This window comes from Haliotis rufescens, unplaced genomic scaffold (genome assembly GCF_023055435.1).
Source record: "Haliotis rufescens isolate VD_foot unplaced genomic scaffold, xgHalRufe1.0.p SCAF_18, whole genome shotgun sequence".
In the NCBI taxonomy this organism is placed as follows: Eukaryota; Metazoa; Mollusca; class Gastropoda; order Lepetellida; family Haliotidae; genus Haliotis; species Haliotis rufescens.
This window is the reverse complement of record NW_025963868.1, coordinates 26,626,469-26,637,834: the sequence shown is the minus strand read 5'-3', so window position 1 is coordinate 26,637,834 and position 11,366 is coordinate 26,626,469. Positions and strand designations below refer to the sequence as shown.

The window sequence follows — 11,366 nt, the reverse complement described above, 5'->3', positions numbered from 1 at the left end:
TCAGATTCTATATATCTTCGTTTTGCACCAGGTGAAGGGAAGCCATGTCGAAAGAGAAATGGTTCAGCGCCCCTCTCCCACCCACCATGGATGTCAACAAGGACAGTCTTATGCTGCAGCAGATCTCCAAGCTGCAAAGAGCGAGGATAAGGCGGTGTTTTGCTCCATCGAATTTGCCACGAGAGCTATAGCTATCTACCAAACTTAAGGGCAGGCTGGTTCGGGCCATGAAATTTAATTGGAGACGTACAGAATTCGGAGTTCAACATCACCAGGTTGGCCTTTGAGTCACTTCTGGTCCAAGGGCTCTAAGCAAGTTCATAGACTGATACATATATAATAGACATTTAGAATAAATTTATGTTACAATATCAAACGTTTGTGGGAAATAGAGTATGAACATTGATATATTGATTGATATAATCGTGCCAATTCTACACCCGTCTAGGCAAAGTTAGGGTCGAAGTGGTGCTTTGGACTGAGAAACACAAATTGACAGCCCAACGCCCTCAGCCACCAGACTCCCTTCCTCTGCCTAAATAGGCACGCAACACATGTCAAACAAGTTGACCAATTTGGTCGCCTCTTACGATCACCAATGGGGTACAGGGGGGCACATTCTACCCCGGGCCCTCACGGGGTCCATGCTTTCATTGACAATGGCAGATCCAGCGTCCCTTTTGGAAAAGATTCGCCATTTAATTTGATTCTTGATTACCTATGATCGTGGATTCCATCTGTGTTCAGTGTTATGTTGTACTTTCAGGTTCAATACTGTATTAAGACACCTGTGACAGACATAGGAACGCGCACACGCACGCGCATATGCACGTGGACTTCATGCCCATATGTAAAATATGTATATGATTTGTAACAAGCTTTCATGTTCAAATTAACATAAACTTAACACTAACACCAAGCATCATTTGATATACAAAATAGTTTAATAACAAAAAAACAAAAACAATTACAAGTATATGCTGCGCGACCAAGACGTTTCTCATCGTGGTAATTGTGTTATCATCCATTCATAATTGTGACATGCTTGTTGCATGATTGTGATAGTCTTTATTGAATACCGATCAGTTGACTTCTGATCCTTGGTTATGCACAGTTCTACAATCAACATCCCACATGACCCAAATAGATCGGGATGTAGATAATGTGAAAATACAGGTAATTGCATTAAAAACCAGATATAATAGAAAGTATACCTCTTAGGTTTGTTTTCAGAACAATTGTTAAAGTTGCTATTATTTGCTGTCATTTGTCATAATTTGATTTGTCATAATAAATATGCTAAAATGGATGAAGACGCTAATTTGTGTGAAGGAGTATCCATGTATGTGTCATTTTCTATTTACTCCAGCAATTCAAAACGTGGACATCATGTGCAGCTGTCACTCAACTAGGGCCTGCTGGGTTATCTGTCCCTTGATATGAAGATGCGCCATTAGGGGACGACGTCACAAGAGGTAGTATATCTGATAGTGGAACTGCCTGACAGTACGGTGGAGGGTCGTCCTTCACGACTTCACTGTAAGCTGGAGGTGGAGTAAACATGGCCGGCTGGGTAGTTGCCGTAGTTGGTGGGTAGTTTGAGACTGGGACAGTGTAGACGGTGTTCAGGTTGACTTCACGTGATCTGTTCCCTTGCGACTGGTCATTGGTTGTGGATTTTTTCCTGGAGCAAATTCCACAGCAGCAACACGTTACAATTGCAACGCCCACAATGCCGCCGAATACCCCTCCAATTATGCCTCCAAGGTTCGGTGAAACAGACGCTGTACAAAATAAACAACACGAAAAGGAACTTTATAAAAAGACGAGTATCGCACTTATTAAGTTCATTGAATGGTATTGTTCCAAAGTTTCTGGACACAGAAGCTGAATAATAATTATATTCTCGTTTAAGGTGATTTTTTATATTATAGCTTGCCGAAAGAACGACTGTCACAGACATGTGTATTACATGACTTTATAAGAACTCTGGTAGAATGTGCGTTAAATATTGTTTTGAAATAGATTCCTGAACGTTTCACAACAATTAAATTATTGCAAAAGTATTGTGGTTTCATAACTCTATTGCGTTCTGTTACAGCATGCCACGCATCTATACCTTCCAACAGCGTCCTCATAATGTCAAACATAACCTGTCTGATGTTTCCAAGGTTCTAGATTGCTTGAGAAGTTAATGTTAAAGGGAGATCTAGCGGTTCTCATGTTTTTCTTGCTGGTTCTTATGCTGGGGAAACGTTTTCACAGAAGGTAATAATACACGCATATTTGTCATTGTATTACATTTATCGAGCCATTGATAACAGCATGGCATAGGTGTCAACTGCCAATTGTTCAACTACAAAGGGCAATAATAATTAATAGACAACTACCCCCTCTACAACCCGTGACACATTATTCACAAACGATGAAACAGTTTATAACTGTTTAGATTAAGGCCGCTCTGTAACTAGTTTAGCCATGTACAGATTAGGCATCTTGATGCAATGTGAAATGAATGGACGCTGGTCTCGTAAACATAAAAAGTGTGAATAAGTGACAGTTTAGTCATCCTGGCCACTGTGCCCCCTCCCTCCACCTCCATGGTCAACCCCTACCCTCAAGATATTCCTTAGTCATCTAAACACGTGGTATGTATAATCACGGTTTAAGCCCAAATGTTCTGCTCAAGGTAGTTAATATACTGTATGGTGCAAAATACGCTGCAGATGTTAATCAACACGGATACAATGGAAAAGTACAATGACAGAGACGTGACATAAACATTATAGTAGGGGTGCCGATCGATGCATCTTATTCGTCCTGTCTTAACAGATTCGATGTATTTTGAAATGAATGCATACAACTTAAAAACTTACAGGAAGATGTTGGCTCGCAGGCAGTGAAGGCCAATTTAAATCCTTTGAAGGTGCTCGAACTATCGGAGTGGAATCGAACCTTCATACTCATCCCTGCACTCTGTGGATCTGGTCCATCCAATCCACACCATCGACCAAGCGAGCGTTCATATGTTCCAGTGACTATTGCAAGAATAGAACATGTGTATGATATTATGAAGATATTGTTATACTGACAACGAATCACATACACATGCTAGGATGCTAGCTGTGTTAAGACAGGCATTACTTTTAACATATATTTGGGAATGATATTCAATTATTCCACATGATTTTATGTTTATTTTTCAGTATAAAGTGGGAGTTAAAACCCGATGTGATTCTTGTCGATGACATTTCCTACTCTGCAGCTCAAACGACGAGGTATAACCTGGATTAACATCGTTTTATTGCAATGATAAAATGACACTTCTCTTACAAAAACAGTTACACTCGTCAACATAGAGACGCTTATTCGTGTGCATAACACACTGTCTCTCTTACTCAATTATAGGAAAGCCCTTAATGGTTGTAAATCATAAAGTCATTACCGTAATAGAGCTGCACATAATCATAGAAACACGAGCTGTGTGGCTCCAGGTAGAAATCCACCACTTGGACCTGGATTACATATCCTTCAAGGCGGGTGCTGATTGTCCATGAACAATTTGCATTGCTAAAATTAAAAAAATACATTATATGTTGTAAAATATTTTACAATATTCAAATTGTAGCAAGATCTGAGTGTTGTTCATGACGCAACGCCACAGATTTGCAATTCGCCACAGGATGACGTTAATTGGAACACAACCCTCATGGAAGTTTCTGGTGTTTCTGTTGACTTTCTTCAAGATTACTACATTCAATGAACAAATACTATGCTCTTATTTACGTTTTGTTTGTTGACCATATGTTAAATTGTCGAACATATAGGTTCAAGAACGACTGACAATCTCTTGCGATAAATAAAGATATTGTTAATTCTATACCCGGTGTCACACTGCTGAATACAATATTATGAATGACGAAAATGATTAGCATGAGGTTGAGGTAAGAAGTCTCCATGCATAATACTATGTTATAAGTCAATACACATATGGTAAAAATGCAATTGAAATGCACGTAAAGGAGGGTCACGTTTAATGGTTTCTCCAAAGTTTTGCTGTTTACAAGGACCCAAATTGGTTTGTTGTATTTGCGAATAGAGTGCCAGTGCTTTACTGGTGCTATACTGGTACGGTTAAAACCATGTCGTCGTTAACTTGAGCTCTTCACAAGTCACTCTCGAACACTTTATACCTATATACATCAATCTGTACTCATGAAACGAGTCATAGCAAAGTGTTTTGTGAATGTTGGGACATATGGATAATTCATGCGGTTAAAACAGTAAAACATGACAATCGTCATTACATTAATTCATGTTGGTTAAAAATTAAACTTATTTCACATATCTTGGAGAACTTATCTCGTTTGTTTTGTGTTAGAATTTTTGCAGGTAATCCAGTTGGAACCCACAATCATACTTTCAATTCCCCCGTTTTCCCGTTGCCTATATCGATGCAGTTAAAACCATAGGTACTGCAACTATTGTTGTAAACACGTCCCATTTTAATTCTGGAAACCCAAAAGTCCAGAAACTCTACGCTCTTTGCCCAGTCTCGGTTAAAGGTATTTACAAAATTAAACATGCCGTTTTCATGGGAACATACCAAGGAATAAAAAAATAAAAAAAAATTGTTTAAAAACTCAATATTTAGACTATGTCGCCCATGGGCCTGCCCATGGGCGAAGTGTGGCCCATGGGTAGGCCCATGGGCAGGCCCATGGGCGAGAATATGTTCCTTTACTTAAAACTCATGTTTTTGTTTCGCAAACACATTTAATGTATTCATTCAAGTATCATAACACAATATTTAACTCATTTTAACTTAATTCAACGATTTTATAGCGATATTGAAATATTTCGCCCATGGGCGAGAAAAAGGTTTGGCCCGTGGGCGAGAATATGTTCCTGTACTTAAAACTCATGATTTTGTTTCGCAAATACATTTAATGTATTCATTCAAGTATCATGACACAAAATTTAACTCATTTTAACTTAATTCAACGATTTTATAGCGATATTGAAATATTTCGCCCATGGGCGAGAAAAAGGTTTGGCCCATGGGCGAGAATATGTTCCTTTACTTAAAACTCATGTTTTTGTTTCGCAAATACATTTAATGTATTCATTCAAGTATCATGACACAAAATTTAACTCATTTTAACTTAATTCAACGATTTTATAGCGATATTGAAATATTTCGCCCATGGGCGAGAAAAAGGTTTGGCCCATGGGCAGGCCCATGGGCGAGAATATGTTCCTTTACTTAAAACTCATGTTTTTGTTTCGCAAATACATTTAATGTATTCATTTAAGTATCATGACACAAAATTTACCTCTTTTTAACTTAATTCAACGATTTTATAGCGATATTGACATATTTCGCCCATGGGCGAGAAAAAGGTTTGGCCCATGGGTAGGCCCATGGGCAGGCCCATGGGCGAGAATATGTTCCTTTACTTAAAACTCATGTTTTTGTTTCGCGAATACATTAAATGTATTTATTTAAGTATCATGACACAAAATGTAACTCATTTTAACTTAATTCAACGATTTTATAGCGATATTGACATATTTCGCCCATGGGCGAGAAAAAGGTTTGGCCCATGGGCGAGAATATTTTCCTTTACTTAAAACTTATGTTTTTGTTTCGCAAATACATGCAGGTGTTCTTACTATTTTCATGGCACATAATGTAACTCAATTTTACTCAATTCAGCTATTTTACAGATTTATTGAAATATTTCGCCCATGGGCGAGAAAAGGTTTTGCCTTCGAAATCCTTGATTATTATATCATGCCAGAGTTCTGAAATTCAGTGACAATGCTGTAGAATCTGATTGACGTATTGTGCAGAACCTGTTTGACACTATGGGTTCCAGGACCACTAACACTCTGAGCTGAAAAAGTTTGGTCCTAACCGCACCCAACATCTTCAATGAACCCGGCCTTATCTCTCAAAACGTTTTGGCAGTTTATCATACGAATTCATGTGCGTGTACAACATTAGATTTTAGTTAGTTTCTATTTCATTTCCCATTTTATGACCCGTTGATACATCCCACTGTGCAATTACGTGACAGGTACGCGTGCGCGTATTTTAATGGAAAGAAACTATTCGTCTTTTATTGCATAACGTTTGGCTGAATATCTTACATTCTAACGAAATCTCGAAATAATTATTTAATTACAAGCAGTGTCGAACTGACCAGTAGGAATTATGTTTCAATGCGATTGAGGAAAACGTGAGTGAATATTGTGACACTAAAGCAACTTTTAACTGCATTGTCACTTTTGGTATGAAAATGGTAACAGTCCAGAAAAAACAACAGCCTTCTTATGATAATTCTCATTAGTACGTTGTGTCTAATTACAGTGTCGGCCTTATTTACAGGTGATTCTACAATACTTGTTGTCGGTCAATTACAATCTGCCACACCACGCGTGAATAAACAGTTATGCAGGTGTTGCTGTGGGCAAATACCTAGCCTGTACATGTATATTTTTGTGGATACATGTATTACATATTTTCGTTGATATGTGGATATATTAAGCACCAAGACACAAAAAGTTTATGAAAGATGAATTTGTGCCTTGATATATATATTCAACGCGAACGAAGCTTGTATTTTCTCCGCGATCCTGATGTGTATCATCGTTTAATTGGTCATTCATTAAAAGTATGTTGTGAGGCGATATCAAAGGAGCCGCTCAATATACACAGCGTCGTCCGTTTCGCGTGAACTACCACCCTACCCTGTCAGTAAGAGTTATGTAATCGGTACACAAATATATTTGGTGCGATGTCAGTGTGGAAGGAGTTTGAATTACGTCCGCCAGTGGCCACAGAAAGTATAGTACCAATCAACAAGGCCAATGCCGTACTAATAACCTAGTGACTCGCGTAACAACGGCTGTCAATATGTCTGCTACATCTACCATACCATCATCCCTGTCACAACTGGCGTATTAACGGCTTATTCAAAATATTAATTGTAGAAATGTCGTTACCAGACTAACGTACGTCGTATTCAGTCCTCAACTGGATGTTACATCCCTTTTATCAGTTAACAGCCCTGTTTGTGAAAATATTTACTAGACATAAGATTTAAAGACTAATAAAATCAATTGTAAGACCGCATAGACCACAAAACCGAATAAAATATGTCTTGGTATCATCTCTTGTGTATTAGATGATGGCAATGACCGGAAATGTTATAACGTTAGATTAAGCAGGAGAAACATTAAAGTGTTTTACAATACTTGGAAACATGAGCAATAAGATGTAGCAACATAAACATGCATGGAATAGGGAAAAAGGATGAAAACAAATTGAAAAGGATTTTAATACAAAATTATCGAACTAAATAACTTGCCTGAACAGAAGGGGTACCCAAACTTATTTGACAGTTATTCGTGTGTTGTAGACTGTCGAATGGGACTCATGTGTGTACGTAGGGTACGCATATCTATTGCAAGTTTTAGTACTCATACACTTTCTCTTTTTGTGTTTTGTTTGTTTGTTAGTTGTATAACGCCACACTTAGCAATATTTCAGCTGTATGACGGCGGTCTGTAAATAATCGAGTCTGGACCAGACAATCCAGTGATTGACATCATGTGCATCGATCCACGCAATTGGGATACGATGACATGCATCAACCAAGTCAGCGAGCCTGACCACCCGATCCCGGTAGTCGCTTCTTACGACAAGTGTTGTCGCCCTTTTACGCCAAGAATGGTTTGTTGAAGATCTTCACGGGTCTATTGAATGCAGGGATTTGTGTAAAGTCATTCAGACAGCATACAATGCCAACTAAAAAAGTATACTCAGTGTCTCCGCAAAGTAATATAGTACGGTACTTAGAGTACATGTGAGATTATACTCAGATTAGGGAGATGTTTTATCCATATAACGTGTTATTATTCTACCTAACAATGTATTTAATGAAATGAATACAAAACAAACTCAACGGCTAAAAGGTTTCATTGAAAAAACTACCCCTCGTCTTGACTAATAAAACAACTGCAGCCCGACACAGATTAAACGCAACTTACAAACACAATCATAATCTGGTTAGTCTGTATCACTCAACGAGGCCGCTTACTTTGCCCACAGTATGAAAGTATTGGACAGTTCAGTAATTAGGAGCCAAAACCAGGCAGGTACGCTGGTCACACTTGACTGGTCTGACCGATGATTAGGTCGTCTGACAATTGTGAGTGAACCATAGCAAGAAGTATCTGGGACCGATTAGTTTTATGACCATGGGCCTCGGCACAAGCGTGGTGTTGGAAGACAAGTTATACATGTACATCCGATATGGTGACTGTTTTTCGCTATTCATATTCTAAATACATTCATAATACCACAACATTTTAGTACTCCTTGAAACTTTACAATCACTTTAATATGTACAATAGATTGAACGAGAACACTTGATATATTGCAGATTTTTAAATCATTGTCTCTATTATCAGCCGCTACGTTTGTATCGTTTGCATTGTACAAAGAAATATTTTATCTGTCCTTTTGCAGATTTAGCCTCGGAATGTGCTCATTCGAATAAGGAACGAAAATAATTGCTTATCATGAGTATATATGATACAGTTAAAAGTTACTTGTACACTGTAGACGTATTCACTTTAAAGTCGCATACGACCTTCGCGAGCGTGTTGAATGATCCAGGTTAATTGGCACGAAGTCTAGAGAGGGTTATAAAGTTTTCTATTTGGTAATGTGTAGGTTTGTTAAATATAATTTTTTAAATTCCTTTTATTTCAATATGTAAAAACATAACTATGCGCTTAAAAACAGAGCTGACTTGATGGGAGATAGCCACCTCAGATTGTCTGTTGGACACGGTTTAACCTTACTGTGTCCTCACCCTGGTTGTTGTTACCGTTGTTATAAGGGATTAAGAGCTACGGCTCATTGCATTTTTGGTTACAGTCTGTATCACTAAAGTGGACATGTGCAGGTGAACTCTGTTCAATTAGTATATGAAATGCCCCAAAATGTGAACTCCAGACAATAATAACCTGAGGGTAAATCCACGTGCGTCTGCCTTTCCCCTCGTTCACCTTCGAAATCCTTGATTATTATATCATGCCAGAGTTCTGAAATTCAGTGACAATGTTGCTGAACAGTAGAATCTGATGGACGTTTTGTGCAGAACCTGTTTGACACTATGGGTTCCAGGACCACTAACACTCTGAGCTGAAAAAGTTTGGTCCTAACCGCACCAAACATCTACAAGTTTGTAAGCTTGTAGACATCATTAAGAAGTAATTAACAGTCCCATGCTGAGACCTTTCTCAAAATTCAGACCGGTGGCAGGCTTCCAACAAAGAGAAGAAAATATCGCAACCCCGACACGAGTGTGCTCAGTCAAACAATGAACTTACGACCGGCAGAAAACAACTCCAGTTGAGTATGCCGATGCTGTATCTCAGCCATGTTGGCCTGAAAATTTAAACATGCTAATTAAATCCAAAATCGTATAATTATTTTTAATAGAAACCGTATCTTAATTTGTTCTTGCACTGCATCATATCGTGTATTTCATCTGTATATGTGTAATGTGTATATGTATCAATGACTACACTTATACCGCATATTCTGCAACAGACTATAATTAATCACCTTATTATTGTCTCTCCATTTACCATGGCTGACTGCACTAATACCCTTTAAACAGTGGACACCGATATCAGTATACATGTAGGCTTTTTGTTCAAAAAGGAATATGCAGGAAATTATATGTAACAATTAACTGTGTACTAATTACATGTTTGAATGTTATCAGTTTTACGTTCTGAGATACAGTGAAGTAAGCATCTTCTAAAATCTTCTAAAAATATAATAAAATACAAAACTCTCTGCCGTATTTTTTGTGGAAATCATTCGATCAAGTAAAAATGACTGCGTGACAAGACGAATCAACTATTTATACCCGATAAAAGCAACTGCCTTATTTTAGGAACAGTGCTATAACAAGACATTTGAAATTTCTAACAAGCAGATACATTAGAGACAGTGACTAGACTACAGGTACGTAATCCGTATCAATCAAAGGTGTAAAAAAACTGAAAATCATATCTGTTGGAGACCTACCAAATATTACCAAGTTTTATCATTACTATATTTATTACAATGCAAATACTTTAGTGATACATTTTTTAGAGGAGAGGGCATACACACTAGTATATTGCTTCCGTGTGTGAATGCAGGTTGTACTTGGTATCTCAGTTCTCAGTTTCATACCGGTTGTATAACTGAATTTGTATATGGAACCATGCGTACAGCATGACAATTACTTGCTATTCGTCAGTGTACAACACACATAACACGGTCAAACAATTTTAGGCACCGCTTTTGCGAGTTATGTAGTACAATGATGTTTTATTAAAATCTATTTCAATTTGTTTTCACCATTTTCCCTATTGACAGTCGTTGTTACGTGCGTCACTAGGTAATTAGTACGGATTGACCTTGTTTATTGTTTCTATACTTTGAGGATTTCTGTGACAACTGGCGGACGTAACTCCTTCCGCACTGACACCGCATCAAATATATTTGTGTACCGATTACATAACTCTAATGGACAGGGTGGGGTGGTAGTTCACCGGACGACACTGTGTATATTGGGCGGCTCCTTTGATATCTCCTCCAAACATACGTTTATTGAATGACCCCATTAAACGATGATACACATCTCGATGAATATATCAAGGCACTAATTCATCTTTCATAAACATTTTTATGTCTTTGTGCTTAATATATCCACATATCAACGAACATTTGTAAAACATGTATCCTAAAAAAAAAAAACATTTTCAGGCTAGGTATTTGCCCACAGCAACACCTGCATAACTGTTTATTCACGCGTGGGTGGGGTGGTAGATCGTAATTGACCGAGAGCAGGTATTGTAAAATCACCTGTAAATAAGGCCGACACTGTAATTAGATACAACGTACTAATGAGAATTATCATAAGAAGGCTGTTGTTTTTTCTGAACTGTTACCATTTTCATACCAAAAGTGACAATGCAGTTAAAAGTTGCTTAAGTGTCACAATATTCACTCACGTTTTCCTCAATCGCATTGAAACATAATTCCTACTGGTCAGTTCGAAACCGCATGTAATTAAATAATTATTTCGAGATTTCGCTAGAATGTAAGATATTCAGCCAAACGTTATGCAATAAAAGACGAATAGTTTTTTTCATTAAAATACGCGCACGCGTACCTGTATATTGCATACCTGGTGACACGTAATTGCCCAGTGTGATGTATCAACGGGACATTAAATGGGAAATGAAATAGAAACTAACTAAAATTTAATGTTGTGGAAAATAACTCC

The 11,366-nt window shown here is 37.8% G+C and overlaps 1 protein-coding gene across 11 annotated transcripts in view; it reads right to left on the bottom strand.

Moving 5' to 3' along the window:
• Positions 1-921: 921 nt before the first annotated feature.
• Positions 922-11,366, bottom strand: part of LOC124128570 (cubilin-like) — a 62,950-nt gene continuing 52,505 nt past the window's right edge. For 9 of the 11 annotated variants that reach the window (XM_048398493.1, XM_048398494.1, XM_048398499.1 and 6 more), the window contains 3 exons: positions 3,446-3,570; positions 2,877-3,038; positions 922-1,784 (listed from right to left, as the gene is read on the bottom strand). In XM_048398493.1, coding sequence (XP_048254450.1) covers positions 1,405-1,784; positions 2,877-3,038; positions 3,446-3,570 — 667 coding nt within the window. In that variant the 3' untranslated portion in view covers positions 922-1,404. The remainder of the gene's footprint in view (positions 1,785-2,876; positions 3,039-3,445; positions 3,571-11,366) is intronic. The other 2 variants (XM_048398495.1, XM_048398497.1) reach the window with 2 other exon arrangements.